A 24,598-nucleotide genomic window follows, 5' to 3' on the forward strand; every position below is an offset into this window, starting at 1 on the left:
TAGAACATTATCATAAAACAGATGACCAGAAACTTGTCACCAAACTTTTAGGTGTAGGATTATTATTTTAAGAATAAGATCATGCTGGTAATAGTATAAAAGCTTCCAAAATACTTTTTCTTTGGGTGGGGACACAATTATCCAATATAGTGTAGTTAAGAGTAGGTCAATAATATTTATATGAATGTTTTGTGAGTTTTTTTATTTTGTGTGTGTGTGTGTGTGTGCGCGCGCGCGCGCGTGCGTGCGTGTGTGCAAAAGTTGAAACAAATTTCTAATGTAGTTTTTGTTCAGTGAATAGTATGGACCTGTTGGTAAATTTAGAATTCTTATCCTGAGATGTTCAATAATTATCTCAGGATGGGGAAACATACCTAATTTTTTGTGAAATTATTTGTTGGGCCTTTTTCGATAATTTTTCTTTATTGACACAATGTTGTATAATATATTTCCATCATGATGGAGATCTGCAGCAGCTTTTCCAACGAGTTTCTGATTATCCTGAACTGTGACTATCCAAACTAATAGATTGGTTGAGGAGATCCTTTGTCAATAAGATATCCTAACTGTAATTCTTTAAACTATCATATCATGAAAATGTTAGTGCATCTGCAGATGTTAATGACACAGAATTTTCTACATCCTTGTCATTAATTTTTGATTGGATGTGCACTTTATATATATTTATGGTGTATATGTATTTTTTATTTGCATTTCAGTTATGTATATTTTTTTTATTATTATTATATACATTAATTGCCTAAATAATTTGCTTTTAGTAAAACAGTTTGCCAGAGTATTGATCACACTAATTATGAAGCTGCAGATTTATGGGTATTCTGGCAAGTTCCACAGTATGCTCTTATAGGACTTGGTGAAGTATTTGCTAGTGTTGCAGGTAAGAATTCATTCATTCATTGAATAAATCAAATATTCTAACTATTAAATTATATTTCTTTTAATCATTCTGTGCATAGTGGAATTTATAGAAATAAACAACAGCACCTTGTGACACATAAAAGTAGTTTAAACAATGCTACAGAAGTTTTTCTCTCTTCATCATTAACTTTGTTTCATGTATTCAGAATTCTTACTTCATGGCAGATGTTATAGAAAAATTGGAAGGTGTGCACTTGTCAAATTTGACAACATAGAAACTTTAAGAAATCTAATTGTAGCAAATCAATGTTTGATATGCTAATGAACATGCACTTAGCACATATTTAACTTTAAATAGATGCTCTTTTGGAATGGGAAGCAATTTTAAGTAGTAATGTAGGAAATAGGGCATCTTTTTGTGGCTGTTCCTACTGAAAGTGCTATTAGTAATGAAGTTGGAGTTCTTTGAGTCATTAGAAATAGGAACTGACAAAGAAGAAATAAAAATTTCTTGCTGGATATAAACAAAAGAGTAGGAAATGAATCCAAGACTTACTTGAATTATCAATAAATTGGGAGAAAAGGAGAGAGCTATTAATAATAGTAAAGGCTTGCTCAACTTCTACCCCAGACAGAAACTAGTTACTACTAATACTGTGCCTTGTATAAATTCACATTGAGAGAACATACAAAAAATAGTTATTATTCATATCGTCAGACAACTTCAGGATACAAGCATATAGGAGGTTTGAAATATAATTAATCTGTTACTGAATAGTTTTTGTGGTGAATTTTGTTTAGAATAGCATTGATGCTATTGATTAATTTTTTTTTTGGTAGTTTGTTACAGTGAGCAAGTGCATTATAACATTATTTACTATAATAAGAGTTGAGTGCAGTTATGTGGTGAAGTAATCTGTAAAAAAAAAAAAAAAAGACAAGAATTCTGTGGCAAAAGTTAACTAATCAATTAAAACAAAAAACTGTAGAGACAGTTTCTGGCAAGTTGTCAGAAATTTGCTTACTAGTTTGGCTGAATGGATAGTATTTTGATAGACATTCATTATCTGGTGTTAGACCGCCACTAAGCCTGCTTATTGAAGACCTGAGGTAGATTAGAAAAAAAAGTAACGTGTTTGGTTGGGGTGCTTAAAGATCAAAGCTGTATAACTGAGAGACCTCCCCATAGCCTTTAAAGGAATGTGGAGGGCCGACCAAGGCTTCTGACCTAATGTCCAACACAAGATAGACAAGTACCTAAATTAGAAATAATGAATATTGAACAAGAATTTATGACTGACCACCCACACAGTGTCCAACAGTAGTCATTCAGATACCTAACATCTTGCCAAATCTATCCCCTTTCCACACACATGCACCTAAAAAAAAAAAAAAATAATAATAATTAATAATAATCCACAGAAAGAAATAACTTTTAAAATATTCTTGGTTTTTCATTATAATAATCTTATTCTTGTATAAGAATAATGCTATTATCATTATATAGTTAAAAAAAAATGGATAACCTTCTAAATAGTAATTCACTATGGAAAGATGATATTCAACCAGAAATGTTTAAATATGGAGGCGTAAAAGTTTTACAGTGGCTACATTTCATAATTCTGAAGTTCTTGTCAGAGAGTCAAATTCCAGATGATTAGAGCAGAGCTCTCATACTTGAGAAAGGAAAGTGGCATTAAATTTGATATCAAAAATGGAGATGTTAATCTCAGCTCTCTACTTTATGCAGATGATGTTTTACTTATTTATTTAGAAGTATATGTTATACTTCTTAATATTGTAGTATATGTGTGCAGGATTCTCTGACCAAGTTGAATAAGTGTTGTAATAAATTTAGTATGAAAATTGACAATAAAAAGACAGACCATGAAAATAAGCAGAAACATTGAAAACATCAACTGTATCTAGAATGGAGAGCCTAGGATCAAGTAAAATATTTAATCTATTTAGACACTATTTCTAGTGAAGATGGCAAATTAAATGTGGAAATAGACAGCAGAATAGCAAAGTTGGTATGAATAGGAAATCAACTGAATAAGTTCATGAATAAGAGAGAAATTAGAAATTGGTTAGAATAGAACACTTGATTAAAGACTGTAGACACATATGAGAGTTCTGAGTTATTTTTGATTTTTATGGCAAAAAGACATCAAAAATCATACTGTACCAGGACACAGGTTACAGCAGTGCATATGGTAAAGGGTTAGTAGGACACAAACATCCATGCCCGTGGCAGGATTCGAACTCAGCCTCTTGGCTGGAGAGTGGATATGCTAACCACTCAACCAACCAGGCTGGCTTGAGAGTTCTGAGAAAGATTAGTGAAGTGAACAGATGGCATCAGTACTAGTCACTTGCCTAGCCTGAGCCTTATATTCTTCATGCAGCTGTTCCCCACATCTCTTTTTATGCGCCTTCCATAATCTCTTTTTCTTCTGCAGTTCTGTTTTTATTCCTTTTGTCATCCATTTCACTCCAAATTACTTTATCTTCTTCACTCGATGCGTACAATCTGTCATTGCTGTCAACAATTTTTTCTTAAGTATCTCCCATGCACTAACGATTCCTCATCCTTAAAATTCTTTCATCTATTGTACTGCTGCAAGCTGGTTTCTAAGTCTGTGATAGTCACCTGCCTTATAATTCCACATTACTTCCTTCTGTTTTGATACCTCCCAATGCCTATTCATCCTCCAAAGTCAAGACTACATGATCACTCTCACCAACAGGGGTCAAAGAATCTTGAATAACTATTATATTATACATAGATTCATTCATATTCAGGTTAGGAAATGCATAAGCATTCAGCAAATCTGTAATTAGGAATTTTAGATTTTTTTTATTAAAAAAAAACAAACGATTTATTTACAAATAAAACATAATTTACCAATTTGAAACTTTGGAATCATCCATTCACTCACAATAGGCAAGTTACAGTATACAGCCTCTTTCCCTATTAGGTCAATCCCACCTTCCAGCTCATTGGGCTTTACAAACTCTGTGAGCATTCCTGCTGTGAATGGATATCTTCCTAGTTGGAGGAAATGCCAACTAGATCTACTTGATAGTTGATGACTAGATGACTTTTATCGCTCAGTGAAACACCATCACATTCCACCTTATTGAAAGCCTGAAGTAGCTGACACCATGTTTGGCCTCTAGAGCAAGAGTTCCAATTTTTATACTGCTCTCTTCTCCATGTAGTACAAGCATACTTAGTCCCTAAACATCCTCCATTTAAGGGTGCATCATTAAAAATGATAGTGATGCTGACTGGCTGCCGAATAGTGCACAGGTTTGGACCTGTGCACTATTTACCTGTAGAGGGAGTTCAAGTAGTGGTTTGTGTGGGGCACTGTTGAGACTACATTATGGGAAGGAGACTGTTTAGATGTCATTGCTATTGTCCTTGCATGTCTCTACTCTATCTTTTCATCTAACTCTGAACTAAAAATGAAATGTGCAAACATTGAAGGTGATACTGCAACTGAAATAAATTTCTTTCAAAAACTAATCCCAACAAAAAAAAAAAAATCAAACTAAGGACAATATACAAAATATGCCAGAATCCCTTTAAAAAAAACTTGCTTTCACATCTGTTTTACCAACATTTGTGACATGAACGCCAAATAAGCAATCTACATCATCAAGATTCCTTTCATTACAAGGGTGGCACTTATGCCTTTTTGAGATCTGACATTGCATGCCAGAGAAGGCTTAATATTTCATATTTTCTTGCTCTGTTCAGTAACATTAATCTTCTGTATTTACTGGTCTCCAAACGGTAAAAACCATTCTATCCTCTTCCTATCCCTGAAGCTCACCCTTCTTGAAGTCCAAGTAGCAAAATGATCTTCCTAGGTGACCTTGATGTCACAACTCTAACTGGTTCACCTTTTCCAACACCACTAACCAAGCTGGATGAGATGCAAAGGTTTTTGCTATAGCACAAATCATACAACTACCTGCCCAAATTCCTGATAAACCTCACCACTTTCCCAATACTCTTTATCCCCTTTTAACCATTTTTCCTTCCAAATATTCCATAGAGGTCATCTCTCCTCTTGGTAACTGAGATAATGTGCATGTCTTCTCTCACAGACACAGAACACTTTCTGCTCTGACCACTCCTAATTTTGTCCTTTTGGAACTATAAAGGTGCCAAGCTTCTTTCCCAACCCTCACCCATATCCCCCACCACCCACACACGCACCATACTGATATGCTTATATGTTCTTCTATCTCTCATGTTTGAGATTAATATAAAAAAAATAATAATAATAAAATGAAATAAATTCAGAGTCAAATTATTTCTAAAGATGTCTTTGTGAATACAGTATTAACATTCTGTCCCACAGTATTCTTTTAATCTCACAAAATTACTTCAAATGTGTGTGAGAGAGAGACAGCTTTAGCAAAATTGCTTCTAAAGATAGGTGTCAATGAGAATGCAATATAATGTTCTCTGTAACTAACAATCTTCCTTGAATACTCACAAAATTACTTAAAAATGAAAGGGTGAGATAATTTCAAGGAAAATTGCTTCTAAAGACCAATGCCTGTGAGAACACACAATGATATTCTTTTTATATCCTCTTAAAACTTTTAAAAAAATATTGAGAGAGAAATAGCTCGTTTCTTCTTCACAACAAAAATCATAATATCCCAGATATTATATTTTGAATAATAACCAGAGGTTAGAATATATCAATATCATTTAAGACATCATATTCCAAATAACTAAAGACAACAAACTATTTCCTTTAGACATTCATTAGTTATTTCACAAGGATCACATTTTTTTATATCATAAATTCCTTAAATAGAAGAAAACTTCTGAAATGTCATTATGAGTGAATGCCAAATATTTCGCCACTGAACCTATTCTTCTCAGTTACATCATTCTGATGATTAGTTAGTGACAGCAATACATCATCTTCTTTCTTTTTTCTTTCACTACACGTTATTCCCGTTTCCTATGCAGGGTCCGCGTGTTATTTAGATGCGACTTCATGTTAGTACCACTCCCAACCGACTGGTCGTGTAGTCTGCTGCTGGGGGAATATATTTGACTGTAGAAGCGTATGTTCACGGGGCTGGTTTGCCTGCTTGCGGGATCAAAAACGCCAGATAAACTGGCGGAAAAACCCTACTTGGCTCAAGATCCTCAAAATTCCTCACGTCTTCGACGAGAATCGAACCTGGGACACTCCTTCCCCAGGCATATGGTTGCGAAGTGCAAAGCCACTAGGCTAACCGCATGACAGCAATACATCATAATATCCTATTTCTGTGCATTATTTTTATTTCTTCATAGCTGTTAGTTCTGGTTATTGTTAAGTTCTTTATGTAGGACATTCTTGGTCTGCTTCTTTCCTTCCAGAGTATCCTCCGTTATTTCTGTAAGCAGCACTCCTTGCCTTAGATGATCAATAAGAGAATAAAAAGCCCAATTAGGCTTTTTATTCTCTTATTAATATAATTTATTAATGACTGCTCTTCTTGAACCATATTTAGAACATCTTCATTAGTTTCCTTTCTAACCAACCATTTTAACCTATATTGATTAAATACTGCCAGTTATGATACATGAGAAAAGAAAGATTCTTCTTAATTTCTAATTATTTGAAGAGCCAAAGGCTTCAATTCGGCGACATAACTTATTTAAGTTAAAGGGATATTACATTCCATATTGTTTCTTAGCCGAATAAGAAACAATACGGGATGTAATATCCCTTTAACTTAAATAAGATTCTTTTTAAGATTCTTGAAGATTCTTTTAGCAAACTTCTTACTTCAAAAGTTCTTTCGATTTACCTCAGATGTTCATTTTTGATGTCCAATCTCCAATTTTTTTTTTCCTTTGTCATTGTTTTATCTTCCACCATAGCAGCAATGTCTTCCTCTCTCTCTCTCTCCTCCTTTCCACTTCTGCCCGTTTTATCACTCCTAATGAAGCATGTTCCAAATTAATGTCTGACTGTATTTATCACATAATGCATATTATTTTCACAAAATTAATGGCTAGAAATTTTAAACAAAGAAAATAAATAATTCAACAACAAAAAAATATCTGCAAAAACTTCTGTTATTTTCCATAATACAGTCATGTTCCTTTAATATTTATGGAGATACAAAAAAACCTGCATATAATTAAATTTTCATATTTTAATATTTCCCATTATTATTTTTATATTAATCTACAAAAGTTACTGTTGCAGATATATCTGAATACATTAGATAATTCTATTACAGAGAGATTATTTTACCTAATATCCTCATTTTAATATGATACTTCTACTGATGCCATCTGTTCACTCCCCTAATCTTTCTTGGAACTCTCATATATATGGTCTCCAGTTAATGATCAAGAGTATTTCCAACCTAGCTGTTAAAGTTAAAATTGGTTTGAACATTGTCTTGTATACGGCCAGTTCAGTGTTTTGAATAATTTCTCTCTTATTTCATATAAATTTATTCAGTCTTCTACTATACCAGCTTTGCTAATTCTATTGTCTACTTCCATATTTAATTTGCCATCTTCACTAGAAATTGTGCTTAAATAGCTGAAATGTTTATAGGTTCTCTGTTCAGGATGCAGTGCATGTTTTCAGTGCTTCTGCCTACTTTCATTCTCTTTTTCTTTTTATTGCTGATTTTCATGCCAAATTTATCAGTTTAATCAGGGAATCTTGCAGACTTCTAATGGATTTATAGAGGTATAACATCTGTATAAAGTATAGAGCTAAGATTAACATCAGTAATTTTGATATCAGGTTTAATACCACTTTCCTTCATGTGACCCATATAGATGATGAATAACAAGTAGAGATAATATACACTCTTCTCTTCTCTTTAAAGGTACCTGTAGCAATAATGATCAAACAACAAAAATAACATGATAACCATGGTAATTAACTTTAATGATAAGCACAGACATTTTGTACTGAAACTAACATCATCAATCTGTGGAAAAAACAACAAGCAATTCAAAGAACATGAATAAAAGGTAATACAGCAATCAGTTTACAATTTAAAAGGTTGTTTTTGCATGCTAGAGATAATATTTAAAATAAAATATTTAAAGACTATATACTGTATTTCTGATATTACATATGATGAGAATCTAAACTTTGGGTGTGTGTGTGTGGAGGGTGGACACGCAATCATTTCAATTCAGGTTAGGCTAGTGCAAACAGACTTCACAACCTTTTCCAAAAGGTGTTCATACTTATAACTGTTTCTATGGAAAGACTAGCATCATCACACAGGATATTGTGTTTATTATTCATACTGTGCTGTGCCAGACCAGACTTTTGATGTTATAGGTATCCAGTGTAGTATTCAATTCTTTTTTCCACTGAATGACCTGCTTGCCCAATTTTATTTACAAGGGATCTGGTAATCACCAGCTGAAGACAGAGGTGACAGTTTGTCTTTTGTAAATGATAGCAGATGAGAAATTTTGTTGATAGGAAAATGTGTGGGATTAAGATGAAACTTTTTTAAAATTCTGCTAATAGGTTCAATAGATGCTAGAATATAAGGAATTCAAAACCCTGTGGTCTAGCAAAGAATTCTTAAGGTGTTGAAATGTATGAGTCAGCTATCTGTTGGATATAATGGTTGTAATCATTTAATTCCATTAAAGTTTTAATAGTGAGAAGTTCTTGTTGTAAGCCTGAGAGAGAGAGAGAGATGTAAACATTATGCACTTATTAATTAATAATTTGACAACACTGATATTTTGGGAGGTGTGATGAGCAGACTTTTGATGTATATATATCTGCCTGTAAAGTAGGTGTTTGATAACCTACTCACACAGTTACTGGTATTTTGTCAACCAGTGGTTGACAAAATACCAGTAACTGTGTGAGTAAGAAGGATGTCCAAGAATGGTAAACTACCAGCATTTTCTTTTTCCATGGTGTTGACTACTTAGGTGAAGGCTGTTGATCTGATATAAGAAGATGGTAAGTTTATTTTCAGAATGAAGTCATTGATGTAGTGTAACGAGTGAGATGGTTTAGGATGAGGATGAAAACAATATATCTTCCAGACGGTTCAAAAAAATAGTTTGCAAAAGGTGCCGACAGGGCTCTCAATGGCTATGCATTCAATCTGTTTATAGCACTTATTTTTCCAGCTGAAATATCCTGATTGCGCAACTATTTTTACAATTGTAACAATTGTATAACTTAAAAAGCACTAAAGAAATCTTTTTAGTGTTTTTTTTATTGTTATTCAAATAAATTTAATTCTTTAAAAAATATTTTTATAATATTTGTGTGTATGTGAGAGAGAGAATTTTGTTATCAGTGTTGAGAATTTTCCATTGTCTTTGTTGACTACTTTTTTATATTTGAGAAAAATTTAAAGATATGAGAACAATTTGATTAGTTGGTGCTGTTACTAGATTAGATCAGAATCAAGTGATGAGTGTAGATTTGTTAGAAAGTATTATGTTACAGCTATTGATATTATTATAAAGTAGTCTCGGTGGAGTGAATAGCATATCTATCATATTTCATCTTAAATTCATTCAGACTCTTAGCATTTACAAAACATTTTGAGAGCACATTTCACTCATCATGACCACTGCATGTAAAAAATATATTTCTCACCCCCCCCTCTCCACCACATCTTTAAACAACTTACTGGGATAGCTTCACGTTCCCCCTCCCCCACCTTCTGCTCTGTATATAATCCCATCTGTATTAATCTGGTAACCTCTCTCTTCCAACTTACAGATCTCTGTTATATCACCTTTTATCTGCCTATCCACAAAGCTCTGCATTTACATTTCCTCAACTTCTTCACATCTGTTGTGATATAGGAACGCTGCTCATATTTGGTCCATGTGTGGTCTGACTAGTGCTTTATACAGTGGCATAGCCTCCTTATCTCTTTGCATCGTGCTCCTTGTCCTAGCATAATGTACTCTGCTAAGACAAGGAGTATAGTGTGGAATGTGCTTCAGGAGATGGATGATGTTTAGGATTTGGGGATAATGGTGAACAGTGACATGAAGTTCAGAGAGCACACTGTAAGTTTGCTCTCTGAGTGAACCATGTAGTACAGTGATTAGTAGTGAGGTTAGTAAACTCTGTCTGTCGGGATGAAAGTGTGCCTCAACAGAGTAATCATTATTTTTCTTATATTTCATTTTTTCCTGGAATTTGTGATTGTCTGTGAAAACACTAGTGGTGATGATGGATGATAGATGGTGGTGGTGAAGATGATGATGGTAGTTGCTGTCATTGTAGTTGGTGGAGACAGTTGTAGAGTAGGTGCCCTCCCTCAATGAGTCTTTGGGCTCCTTGGAGGTGTTACGTAATAATAATAATTTGATAGTCCTCGCAGTTAGCCTAGTGGCTGTGCGCTTTGCAACCATATGCCTCAGGAAGGAGTGTCCTAGGTTCAATTCCCGTCAGTGATGTGAGGAGCTGAAGGATCTTCCTCAGCCATAGCCAAGTTAGCCGATCTTGGGTGTGGACAGTAAGGTTTTCCCCAGTTTATCCTGGGGTTTTTCATCCCGCAAATCAGGCAAACTGGCTTTGAGAACTCAGTACTACAGGACATAGGATACACTGGGGCATAGGGCTGACCACCTTATCCTGTGAACTGTTTGAGATCCGATGATTAATAAATCCTTGACACTGCAATGTAAAAGATGGTATATAGAAGATCAGATCAGATGAGATAATAATATGATTGAAAAGGTGGGAAGAATATGACCACTCAGTATCTATACATTGACATGATGCTGGGTTGTTAGCATAAAATGTGTGAGTGAGTATAAGGATTTTTGAATTTTAAAAATTAAGGATATATATTGTAAGTAAACTTCTCCAGTTGTTCTCAAAGTTTGTGTTTCCTTTTTTATACACCATCCTGTTCCACTGGTATTTATCCTGCACTTTGAAAATTAGCTCATGTTCAATTAGTTCCATAGAAAGTTAAACATTTTTGTATAGCTACTGTCCAATTGTTTTCAATTTTTTTTGTAAGAGGGTGGTCTGAAAAGTTCTTGGCCTAACAATGAAAAAACGAATTTATAATTTCAAAATTATTTTTATTTTTCAACATAATCTCCTTTAAGACTAATACATAGTTTTTGATTTTTCTGTTGATATTATCGTACCATAATCTTTGGCTATCTCACTTAGATCTAAAATAGCTTTCTGTAAGTTATCTTCAGATTTCCTAATTATTATTTGGTCGTCGGCAAAAAGGATAGCGTTTAAGTTCACTGTAGGAGAAAGTTTAGTTCCTTGATGTAAATTTTTATTCCATTTTATTATTATTTCATTTAAGTAAATATTAAAAAGAGTTGCTGAGAGGGGACATCCCTGTCGGACCCGTTGGTTTATCTCTCTCGTATATGATAATCAAAAGCTATGGCCTTTAAAGGACAAGATCCAGCAACAATTAAAATAGTAATAGATAACAAAATTTAGAACAGGTGAATTCATTTAGCTACCTAGGATGTATGATCACATATGAAAATGAAAAAGATATAAATGTAAAAATTGCAAAATATTTAAAAATAACAGGTGTAATTAACTCTATATTTAAACCAAACCTAGTTCAAAAACAAACCAGACTAAAAGTATATAATACATTAGTCCTACCAGTCTTAATGTATGGAAGCGAAATGTGGACAATAAAACAAAAAGACAAACAAAGATTAATAACAGCAGAAATGAAGTTTATGAGAAAAACTGCAAAGTATACCCTATTTGATCACAAATGAAATAAAGAAATTATGAAAGAATTAAACCAAGAACCAGTAATAGAAAAAATTAAAAAATATAAACATAAATGGATGGAACACGTTCAAAGAATGAAAATAGAAAGATTACCAAAACAAGCATTAAAATACAAGCTATTAGGAAAAAGAAAACCAGGACGTCCTCTTAAACAATTCAACGATGACTTCTAAGGCCGGAACAGGCCATGCTAGGCCTAAATCCTTGATATGCATGATGATGATGAAGACTAATACATTTATTCCAGCGATGCTGACCAGCGAGGAAGAATTTTAGTTTTGGGAAGAAACAGAAGTCAGAGGGAGCTAAATCTGGGGAATAGGGTGGATGGTCCAACAATTCATAGTGCAGATCCCTTAATTTTCCCATTACCAAAACACTTTTGTGGGCAGGTGCATTGCCCTGGTGAAAGATGATTTTTTTTCTTCTGCAAACCGGATCTTTTCTCACAAAATTTTTCGTCTATTCTGGTTAAAAGATCGGAATAATATTCCCCAGTTGTTGTTTTACCTTTTTGATTGAACAAGCTGACTTCAGGCCGGGAAGAAGTTGCTGTGACCAGGTCCTGGTCCTGACAACACAGATTGAAGCAGGCTTCCAGAAGAAACTTAAATCTGAACCACTTTCATTGACCTAACATCAGCTTATGACACAGTCTGGATCACGGGCCTCCTCCTAAAGCTAGGAAATATTATAAGGTGCAAAAAAACTTTCCAGCTTTTTGAATCCATTCTCTCTAACAGAAAGATCTGGAAAAAAGAGCTGGCCCAGATTCCTTCACAACGGTCTCCCAGAGGGCTCTGTATTATCCCCTTTACTCTACGTGTACGACTTACCACATACCAACTCAAGCAAGTATATGTATCTGCTCTGATGACCTAGCAATCCTACATCAATCTACCTCCTTTGCCAACCTGGAATCAACCTTGAACACAGACCTAAACATCCTGGAAGAGTACTTCAAGCAGTGGTACTTGAAGCCAAATCCAGCAAAAACTGTGTCCACAGTATTTCACCTGAACAATGTAGAGGAGAATCGACACCTCAACCTTTTTTTCTGTGAAAAAATGGTAGAACACGAGCCTCACCTGAAATACCTTGGAGTGAGCCTGGACAGAAGCCTAACCCATAAAAGGCACATCACCAACTTATCCAACGAAATTAAAATGAGAAACAATATCATTTCAAGGCTTGCTGGAACAACCTGGGGTTGTGATGCAGAAGTCCTAAGGTCATCTTCACTAGCCCTTGCATTCTCTGCAGCAGAATATTGTGCCCCTGTCTGGGAAAGAAGTGCACACACTAACATCATAGACACCCAGCTAAACTCTACCATGTGCATAATTAATAGGACAGTGAGAAGCACCTCTCTCTCTCCTGCCTGCCTGTCCTATCTAACATTGCTCCACCAAACACACGGAGAAGACAAGCCTCGATTAAAGAATTTAATAAAGCAATGAGCAACCCGCTCCTGCACCAGACTCTCATAAATCCACCTAATCTTTGCCTAAAATCTAGAAAGCCTTTCTGGTCCACGGACAAGCTCTCTTCAACTCCCCTGCCATCAACATCTGACATGTGGAAAGAATACTGGTCCAACAATCTCCCAACAAACAGCTTCCTGGTAGAAGATCCCTGTGCTCTGCAGCCTGGTTTTGCTCTTCCCAGGAAGATTTGGTCATCAATCAGCAGGATCAGAGCTAATCAGAGCTGATGTGGCTACCTACCTACTACATAAATAGAGGCTGTTAGACAACCCTTATTGTGATTGTTCACCCATGGCTCAGACGATTACTCATATTGTGAACGACTGCCCAAGGCATCAATTTCACAGTGGTGGCCTACAGGACTCACAAGGTGATGGATGAGGCCTTGGATTGGCTTTCCAGGACTGGACATTGATTTTGTTGAATTTTGAATGAAAATATTTTAACCAAGAAATATCTCATTCAGAATTTAACAAGAAAAAAAAAACTAATAGGGGAAATGCTTGTAAATAAGTATAAAGATACTAATTTGTTTAAAGAAATATACTAATACAAACTTTGTAATATTAATTAAAGGTGAAAGATGTCATTTTTTTTGTAAAAAGATTATAATGTAAGAGGTTTCTCTATAAGATATATGTTATAGCGTAATAACGAAGGATCAAAGTCCATTAACGACAACTTCGGATAAATTGTTTAGCCGACGGCAATTTGCTTACGTGCGAACAGCATGCGCACAGTGTTTTCCGGGAAAACGCAGTAATCGTACGGAGTATTCCAGGAAGATAAGAATGAAATAGGAGCCGGGCGCAAAAAAGGAAAGTTTTGGGTGAAAGAGGGCGCTAGAGATACGAGGTATAAAACGGGTTTGTCATTACAAACTATTTGATAGAATGACTTTGTAATTTCCTTGTTTGAAATTACATAAGCATCCATGTAATTTCACATGGATGCTTATGACAGATGCACCAACTTAGGAAAAAAAAATCTCGCTGATAGTGTTGGCATCTATGGTCGAGGCCGAGAACTTTTCAGACTATCCTCATAGATGTAGAAATCCATGAGCAATGCAGCTTCTTGTGTTACGTTCCTGAGAAACCTTTCAACTAATAAGTCATTGCCATTCTGGATTCAGCTACTGTCAGTCAACAGGTAATGTTAATGTTCTTGCACATGTTACGATGAAAAAGTTTGAGAAACTCGATTGTTGCTCTTGATGTTCCTAAGACATTTGATTGGATTTGGCACAACGGCCTATTAAAAAAAAGCTCTCTTTCTGCTTTCTCTCTGATTGCATCTACATGTTATATGTGCAATAGTTTGTGGATCTTCATCCTAACATTTTGCAAATAATGCTGAAGTACCACAGGATTTTCTTCCTTCTTTATATCATCGGCCTTCTCCAGTTATCTTCAGATCCAATCCACAGTTTTATTGACGATAATTTATTGTATTCCTCTATTTTGTTTTATGAACCTTGCACTCCAGAAATTAACCAAACATGCAGAATATCTGCAATTCTAAATACAGATATTCAAATTATTCCTTTTAGTTTTCAGACTGCATTAATCTTTTTTTATTTCTCACGGGGGAAAAAAAAATCACTTTTCTTACTTTTGACAACACACACAAATCTCTAAATCAGATCAGATTACTCTATCCTCCATTCTTCTTGGTATAAACATATTACAAATATTACTTCCTTCCCAACATTGCAGTTTTCCTCTTTTATTCAATGTGTTACACCATCTCTGAACCAGTTATTGAAATTGTACGTATTGCCAAAATGTCTATTGACTGTTGTTCTCACATTGCTCCTCTAAGGACTCCTTAAAAATCTTGGCTTAGTACAGATGAGATGAATAACTTGGTTGGCTGAGTGAGTAACATATCAACAATCCAGCCAATAGACTGTGAATATGAATTTTTTGTAAATGTTTTTAGTTGGCAGATGAATTTCATCCCTGCTTATTGGTATCATTGAAGTGATTTGAAAAAGTTCATCTTTGGTCTCTGGATCAGGATTTTGGAATTATCTAATCTTTAGTCTGCCCATGGTACTAGTACAAGTGTATTAGAGGCTAACAGCCTTTTCTGAATGGGATTTACTTAACTTTTTTTTTTATTTATTTTTATGACCAATCCCTTACTAGTTCACTACAATAGCTTTCACACTTCGTTCATTCCTTCAACTCTTGGCCTTTGGAAATATAGATGAAGGAAGCTTCTTATATATTTCCTACAGAGTACAATCTATAGTCCTTGAAGTCCACTGTTAAATTTCTATTTTCTCCTCAACTTTATGCCTATGTTTAGTACTAACTAATGTTCTATAGGTTGAACAATTTCTTTGCACATGGGATGATCACCATTAAAAATAATAAATAATGAAAAATTCTTTTTTTTTTTTACACCTTTTTCCTCTTCCCAAACTGAAAAAATATGAAAGTTCTATTTCATATCACTTGAAATTAATTTCTTTATTAAGAATTAATTTATAATTAATTCTTATGAATACTATGTATTCAGTCTTCTTCATCTTTCCATCAAACCCTAGCTGAAAATAGGATAATTAATTCTATTAATGGATCTTATTTCAGATACATGCTTGCATTGTAACTTACTAACTTTAGTATTCTTTTATAGCACTAATGCTCTCCAACTTTTTCACACCCTTTCTTTCCTGCTATGGTATTTTCATAGCACACTAGGTTTTACTGTTGAAGGAGGCGAGTTTGCCTTTCTCATAAAATTGTGTGGCAGGCATTTACCAGCAAATAGTCAGAACTGACTTCAGAACACACAATTCAGATATAAAAATACTGGCCTCATCATGCCTTTAGTTTGTATCGTTATCTGTAATTGCAGCCTGCTTCAGTATTGAGGAGTAGCATCAGCTTGTCAGGAGTTCAGCATCCACAGGAACTTTGACTAAGTTAGTAAATACAGTATTTAATGACCTTAAATTATTTCTGATTATTTAAAAAAATAAATAAATAAAGGTGATTAGCAGAGGCCCCTCTGAAATCTTCAACACTGATGAAAGTAAGTAGCTTTGTTTCATTGCATTTATGACCTATGGATCATCTAACATAAATTTAATATAATATATATTTATCCTTCAGGTATGGAATTTGCATGTTCTCAAGCTCCTCGTTCTATGCAAAGTATTATTATGGGATTGTTTTGCTTTTGTACTGGAGTTGGAAGTTTTTTGGGAACTGGCTTATTATTTTCACTTAAGACTTTATGGCTTAAGGAAGAGAAGGATACTGGAAACATTAATTATGGTCATTTGGACTATTACTTTTTTGTTCTTGGAGGAATTCAGACCATTTCATTATTGATGTTCATATTTGTATCAAGAAGGTTAAACATTAAAAAAAGAAGCAGTAGTTTATCAAGAAGAGGATCATTGTTTACAGGTAGCACAAATCAGATTGTTCAGTGAAACACCTAAAAATTTATGGACTTGATTTGCAGTATGCTCAAGATGTTATATGTTTGATAGTGTATAATGTAGTTGTTTCAGTGATCCATTTTGTGATTAAAATCAGAATGTAAATTTAATAATCATAGCAAAAAGTTTTTTTTTTACTTAAAGCTTTTCCTTTTCCTCTTGTCATAATTTATTCACTGTGTAACCCTTTGAAGATTATATATTATATTATGTACTATATGAGAAAAGTTCTACTCTTTCAAGCATGTTTATTAATTTTAATGAGCTAAAACACCATTTTTTTACCAAATATTTATTTCCTGTTTAAGAAGAACTGTAATTGGTGCTTGTTAGGTTAATTTGTTATGATTAAACTATCAAGAAATTCAAATTAAGTGTTACCATTTGAATCAGTATATAGATTGAATCAGCATAACTAAATATTTGCTCCTCTTCAAAAGTAATTCTGTTCTTATTTTTAATACTTGTCTAAAATAATGCTATCAAAAAAAATATATACACACACATCATTTTGATAGTTGAATATGAATAATGTTTTTATTAAGAATTTTCATTCTGATGAAAATAAGTTATTGTCACAATGTTTGAAAATCATTCACAGTTTCTGCACTCTGCCACTGCATTATGCATTCCACCCACCACTCCAATAAAAAATATATCAAACTCTGTCTTGTCTTTCATATGCTGTCCTTGTATAACTTACAGAAATGGTCTTTTGTTCTCCTCCCACTCTATGTATACAGTTTACTCTGTTAATCTAATATAAACCACCTCATTAACTGATAATACTGACCCTCCTCTCTAACAAATCACTACAGATGGCATTCCATCAGCATTGTTCAGAACACTGTTGCAGAGACCTGTTATTATTTTGTTTCTCATCTCTGGAGACCTTTCTGAACTCATTTCCATGAAAACAATATAAGCAGATCTGTGCACATTAGTCTAAATGCAGTATGATTAAGGTTTTATATAATAGAATGATAATTTTATCTCTACATGTCAATGTCTTCCCTAATATTGACAGTCTCGTGTTCTCCCATGCAATATATTCTCCCTAAAGTTCATCAGTTTTTCTTGTTGTTTTTTTCCCACAGGCATTCTCAAAATGATTTCAGTTTGGTTTTCTTCTTATTATAAGTTATTATATAATAAAAGTGTATGCATGAGCCAAAATAATGTGTGCCTTACATAAATAAAGTTTACAATCCTTGTCAGATGTCATCTCCTTCCAGGAGGTTGACTACCATGAGCTTCCACCATGTACGGTTTGTGCTTCTCTTTTACATTCTTCACAGGACAAAAAAATCCAGTCCTTAATATTTCCCATCCAATCTGTTCTTTGTCTTCCTCTTCTTTTTCCTTTTATCATTCCTTCTAGAAGTGTTTTTTGTAGGGATTCATGCCTTGGTATGTGAACCAAGGTAGATGGTTTTCCTTTTCTTAATGGTTTTCAACAGAGTATTATCTTCTCCAATCATCTCTAATATTTTTAAATTAATTTTTTTGGCAGTCTATAGGACTTTAAGAATTCTTCTGATGATCCAAATTTCAAAGGCTTTTAATTTATTTTTACAATATTTTGATATTCTCCAGGTTTCTGCTCCATATAACAGTGTTGACCATACGTACGTAGCATTTGGACAGCCTAATTCTTGTTTTTTTGTGAATTTCCCTTGAGGTCAGAATGTTTTTTCAGAAGTTTACTATACACTATCACTAATCATTAAAATAAATAAATGTTTATAGTAGTTATGTTATGAGTATTTATGTACTCATACATATCTACTTACATATTCCCATTCTCAAGCAAAAGTATATGTATCATGATATGTATACTTATGTATTGTTTAATCATATACATGATTAAATGTAATTTCTTTATTGTACGATGAAACCTGTTGAAAATTTATGACTAAACAAACACACGTAATAACCACAGTAATAAGTTTTAATAAGTAAATATTTCATCCTAAATATCTTAGGACATCGTCAGAACAGTTAATTCAAACAATACTAGGAATATCATACAGTTAGGGCGCATGATTACAATGGAATCCCAATATGTGTGCAGTAGCGTGTTATTAAATTAAAATATATCTGGGAAAAAAAATAGATTACATTAAAAATAAGATAACATATATAAAAAATTATTTTACACAATTTTGTGTGACAATTTCCCATACTTTAGGAATAGCAAGAACATCATTACGGTTTAGATTTGTTCTGTGAAGTAGGGCTTCAGCACTTTCTTTATATAAACGTTCATGTTTATATAAAGATCTATGTAGAAGTTTGGTCTTTTTCCAATAGATCCTATGGTTTGGGTCTTCAACTCCTTGTTGTGCGAGGCCAGATTTCTGCAGTTTGATAAGACAGATATGGTCTTGATTCAAAATGCATTTATGAACAGATCTACCTGTCTGTCCATAGTAAGACAATTTACAGGAGCATGGAACCTTGTGCACGCTAGGTAGCATCACTGGTAAGAGTTTGTCTTTAGGAGAAGGTAACAAGTTATAGATCTGGTTAATTGGTTTGTAGGTAGTAGCATTTCACCGAAATGCTTTCCATATTTAGATTTTATACACAACATTGAAAAAAACATCGGCCGTCTTTCCAGTATTGAGGCCAATAGACTTCGTTACGAAATAGCCAAAATAATCTATGATGCCAAACTTTCGGACTTGAGTATCCCACCATCAAAATTGAAAGCTCTTACCTCCTTAAAACGTAATAAAAACATAATCATCACCAGAACTGACAAGGAAAATACCACTGTAGTTCTAGATACCATATCATATGACCGAAAAATGAATTTACTACTCTGAGATTGAAATGCATACGCCAAACTTGATTATGATCCTACAAAAAGACAACTCAAGAAACTAAACAAGTTACTTGATGAAACCACTTCCTTAGATGAAGAAACAATAAAAAAACTCAGGATATACCATGCTAGGCCTTCTAGAATATATGGATTACCTAAGCTTCACAAGAATAACGTTCCACTCAGACCCGTCGTGGATTCTATTAGTAGCCCAACTTACAAATTATCAAGATTTTTATCTAACCTTCTCCATCCTCACTCAGCCTCATCAAATAAACAAAAATAAGACATTCAACTGTTGGAAACTGATATTGCTAATTAGCTTCGACATTTTCTCCTCTTCACTAATATTCCCCATAACGAAACTGTAGACTTGTTAACTCAAAAATTTCCATCTGATATTATCAAATTATTCAAATTTGTTATTACGTCCGGTTACTTCCCTTGGAAAGAGAAAATTTACAAGCAAGAGGAAGGAACAGCAATGGGGTCTCCCTTATCACCAAACTTAGCCAACCTGTTTCTTGAATAAGTTGAAGAAAAAATTTTCACGTTTAAACCCAAACCAAAAATTTGGCTATGATATGTTGATGATGTCTTTGCTGTCTGGGGTCATTCCGAACAAGAACTACACCTGTTTCTAGATAAAATAAACCTTATTCATCCTTGAATCAAATTCACGCTAGAAAAATAATCTCCACTGGGTATCTCCTTTCTGGATTGACACATCCAAAAAAAAAAGAAGATGGTTCCATCTCCACTTCTGTCTATTGCAAGCCAACATTTTCAGGTCACTACATTCACAATTCTTCTGCTCAGCATCCATCTCAAAAATTTGGCATCATTAAATCATTAGTAACCAGAGCACACAGATTCTGCTCCTCTGAAGAATCTCTAAACCAAGAATTGGAAATAATCAAAAATACAGCTATGCTAAATGTATGCAATCTTAAAACAACTCAAAAAAAAATCATCAGTCACTTTCCCACACATCAACCTAGACAAGAACAAGCTCGTAGGATTCCCATACCTTATGTCAAAGGCATCTCCAAACGTCTTTCAAAAATGAAGAAATACAAACTTGCTACTATCTACAAACCAATCAACCAGATCTATAACTAGTTACCTTCTCCTAAAGACAAACTCTCACATCTGATGCTACCTGGCATGTACGAAGTTCCATGCTCCTGTAAATTGTCTTACTATGGACAAACAGGTAGATCTGTTTATAAACGCATTTCGGAACATCAAGACCATATCCGTCTTATCAAACACAGAAATCTGGCCTCACACAACACTGAGTAGAAAACAATAGGATCCATTGGAAAAGAACCAAACTTCTTCATAGATCTTTATATAAACATGAACGTTTATATAAAGAAAGTGCTGAAACCCTACTTCACAGACCAAATCTAAAACGTAATGACGTTCTTGCTATTCCTAAAGTATGGGAAATTATCATACAAAATTGTGTAAAATAATTTTTTATATATATTATCTTATTTTTAATGTAATCTTTTTTTTTTTTTTTTTTTCAGATATATTTTAATTTAATTTTATAACACGCTACTGCACACATATTGGGATTCCATTGTAATCATGTGCCCTAATTGTATGATATTCATAGTACGAATTAACTGTCTGATACTTAGGATGAAATATTTACTTATTAAAACTTATTACTGTGGTTATTATGTGTGTTTGTTTTCAAATGTATTTTCTTGAAAGTGTGTGTGTGTGTGTAATATTTTCAGGGGATGTGGAATCCAACTGATAATTTGTGACAGTTTTGTTAAGAAATAGCTAATTAATCCATAATGGAATACATAATTTATTTTAGCATTCTACTGATTTGAAATACAGTGGTATCTCGCTAATCCGAACCTCTTTAGTCCGAACCCCCCAGTAAGCCGAACTGCGGTTTGAAAGTAAAAAAAAAGTTTTATTTATTAGGTATTATTATTATTATTTTGTACACTATTATTTTTATTTAATAATTATTATTTTAACTACTATTATTTATTTTATTATTATTACAGTACAGTATTTCTTTCATACTATCGATTGTATGATTATATTGTAAGCCTATTTTAATTTATTGTGCGTGTTCACGTTTGCTTTTTTATACTGTACAGTAAGTATTGTATTGTCGGCATGAATCACCGAATTTGAAATCAAATCAGATGCAGAAATTATAAATATGACGCTACAGAATGAATTAGAAGATGATGATGACGATAAAGAACTCGAAGAAAAAAAAAGTAAAACATGAAGAGGTAGGTGACAGTTTTAATATTTGTATAGAATGGGCTAAGCAGAATGATATGCCATTCCACAAAATTTTATTGCTAATGCCGCTGCAAGAAGAAGCATTCGAAAAAAGTTTAGCTTCCAAGAAGCAAAAGAAAATCAGTGATTTTTTACAAAGAAATAAAAAAAAACTTTTTGGGTGTTATTTTGTGGAACGTTTTGTGTGTTGTGTACAAGAAAGTGGTATTTTTTATGAAGATTAAGTTATGTACTGAACTATGCAATTTTATTAAATCAGAATCCTCAACAATAAAGTTTTGAAGTTTTACATTACAGTACAGTAGCTTTTTTTCCTATCAGATACTTAATTTATTTAGAGAATTAAATTGATGTACCATTATAATCTGATTATTTTTGTCTTAAACGCTAGTTCTTGTTGTCTCTTGGAGGGAAATTCGCTAATTCGAACTTTTCGCTAATCCGAACAAGCACGGTTTTTGTTAGTTCGGATTAGCGAGATACCACTGTATTTGATTAGATTTACTGTATATTCCGGCATATAAGTCGACTTTTCAGCATTGAAAAAAAGTACTAAAATTTTTAGATCGACTTATATGCTGGGTCAAAAATTGATTGCTTTCCAAGAAAAAATTAGTACGTATCATACTCTGTTAATTTTATTAGCAATATACAAAAAGGGTAAATAAGTAAAAATATTTCAACTTATATCAAATTTATTTACAGAAAAAATTATTTACATGTTATATAATTATTTATATACAAAAGAAAATAGGTAGGTAACTACATAATTAAAATTTAATTTTCACTGTCTGAATGTATGAAAAGTTCATTGTACTCTGGTTCTGTAATTTCTTCCAGTATATCGTCATATAAATTGTATTCGTTTTCTCCATCAGATTTAGCATCAATTTCGTCATCATTGTAAACAAAATTATCTTCCGAGCCATCTAATTTGTTAGATATAGCACATTTTTTAAAAGATTTTATTACTGTATCTGGTTTTATTTCGCAAAAACTAGTTCAGCAATCACGAACTAGTTTTTCGTTTACTCTGAACTGACGTGCAGCAACATAGTATTTTCTTTTGCAAATTTAATCACTTTGCACTTAAAACTTGCATCATATTTCATTCTTTTAAAAGGAGCCATTGCACTTTAGTTCACTACTGGTCAACTGGTCAATACAAAAAAGAAATTTTTCAAGTTGACTTATACGCTGAGTATACTATCTCAAATAAACTCAAAAAATTCCAATATCGACTTATACACCAGGTCAACTTGTATGCCAGAATATACGGTAATAAAAAAAACCCACTCATATATACATGTCACACAGAGTAATATTATGTTCTTGCCTAATACATCTAAGAAGCGATATGATCAAGCACAAGTGCGCTGAGATAAGATTGTTCATTTATCTAAGAAAAACAGAATCATTTGTTGCTTTGTTACATCCATGATCTTATATTTTGTGAATTCTTTCTTCCTCAGTAAGGAAATGGCTATAATTCATTTGAACTTAACAAAATAAGTCTTTTGCAAAGGTTTTCACTTGACTCAAAGTTAGGGATTCATATTATAATTGGACTCATGACAGGTTAAAAAATTACAGTGCACTGTCATGGGTACAGAACCAGATAGACAAGAGAAAGTTATTTGGTATAAATAAGCAGCTTGTAGTTTTCAAGAGATGATGGAGGATGCTTGTTTCATAGAATAGAAGCAGCAGGTTTCGGTTCATTTTAAAAATTTATGGAATTTACAACCGTGCTAAAAAAACATTTTTATTATCCCGACGTTTTGATCTTCACATCAAGGTCATCATCTGGAGCATACATCAATATACAAGACAAGCTGAGTTACATTATTAACTGTAAACTAAAGAAACAATGATTTGATCACGTTATTCTACTGGCATGACCTCTAGTGGAAAAAAAAATTACATCAAGTTAAATTCTATTATTTACGATGACAAGAATAAACACTCTTTCAGATGGTTTTCTTTCAGAAACAATGATGTCCTATTATTAGTGTTACAATTCTTATTTATGCTTTTAAGATACTGGATTTTCTACAGTCCTGTTTATAGTTGTTCTTAGTGAGGAATGTTCCATGGATCAAATATATACCTTTCATATGTTTGGGATTTTTAGACCATCATTATTGTTCAGATTGGGGTGGTTGATAATAATCTCACATGCTTCCTTGAATTTTCGTTCATACCATGTTTTAGTGCAATGTAGACATGATAAATTTAGTTTAATCCTTTATCCACACTTGGATAAAGGATTAAACTAAATTTATCATACTCTAACCAAGTGAAAAATAAACTTTCAGCAATGTAGACAGCTAGTGCTTTTCCAGTCAATTCTGTGTAAGGAATTCAGGGCATGATTAGAAAGGCCAGCTTCACCATAATTATTATATTTAATGTGTCGTTTATGTTCTTTTTGTCTGATGGGAATTGTGCATCCTGTTTCTCCTATATATGGTATGTTGCAAGTACAATAAATCGGGAATACTCCAGGGTGGGCTAGTGGAGGGAGCGGATCTTTCTTTGTGGTTATGTGTTTTTTGTTATGTTAATAGCAAATGCACAGGTTCCATCACATCATAAAAATGATTAATACAGATCTATTTTTATGTTTTATATTGACTTTTATTTTAATTTCAGTGTAATAAATAAAAAATATAAATATGAAAAAGAAATTTAATCTGCTGAACATAAATTTCAAAAAATATTCATAATTAGGAATCACCTGTATAATTAATGCAGTAGTTCAATAACAATATAATTCTGTAGGTAATTCTTTTTACTTAATACAAAAAAAAAAAATAAAAGAAAAAGAATCCTATCAGGTAACTTGACCTTCCTTTTG

The 24,598-nt window shown here is 33.3% G+C and overlaps 1 protein-coding gene across 1 annotated transcript in view; it reads left to right on the top strand.

Moving 5' to 3' along the window:
• Positions 1-16,610, top strand: part of LOC150097932 (solute carrier family 15 member 4-like) — a 91,835-nt gene extending 75,225 nt beyond the window's left edge. The window contains exons 7-8 of the mRNA XM_090406630.1: positions 780-898; positions 16,285-16,610. Of these exons, the coding sequence (XP_090262756.1) occupies positions 780-898; positions 16,285-16,610 (445 nt within the window). The remainder of the gene's footprint in view (positions 1-779; positions 899-16,284) is intronic.
• The last annotated feature ends 7,988 nt before the right edge of the window (positions 16,611-24,598 follow it).

The sequence above is a fragment of the Typopeltis vanoorti genome, chromosome 16 (genome assembly GCF_054136105.1).
Source record: "Typopeltis vanoorti isolate ZY-2024b chromosome 16, IOZ_Tvanoo_1.0, whole genome shotgun sequence".
Taxonomy (NCBI): Eukaryota; Metazoa; Arthropoda; class Arachnida; order Uropygi; family Thelyphonidae; genus Typopeltis; species Typopeltis vanoorti.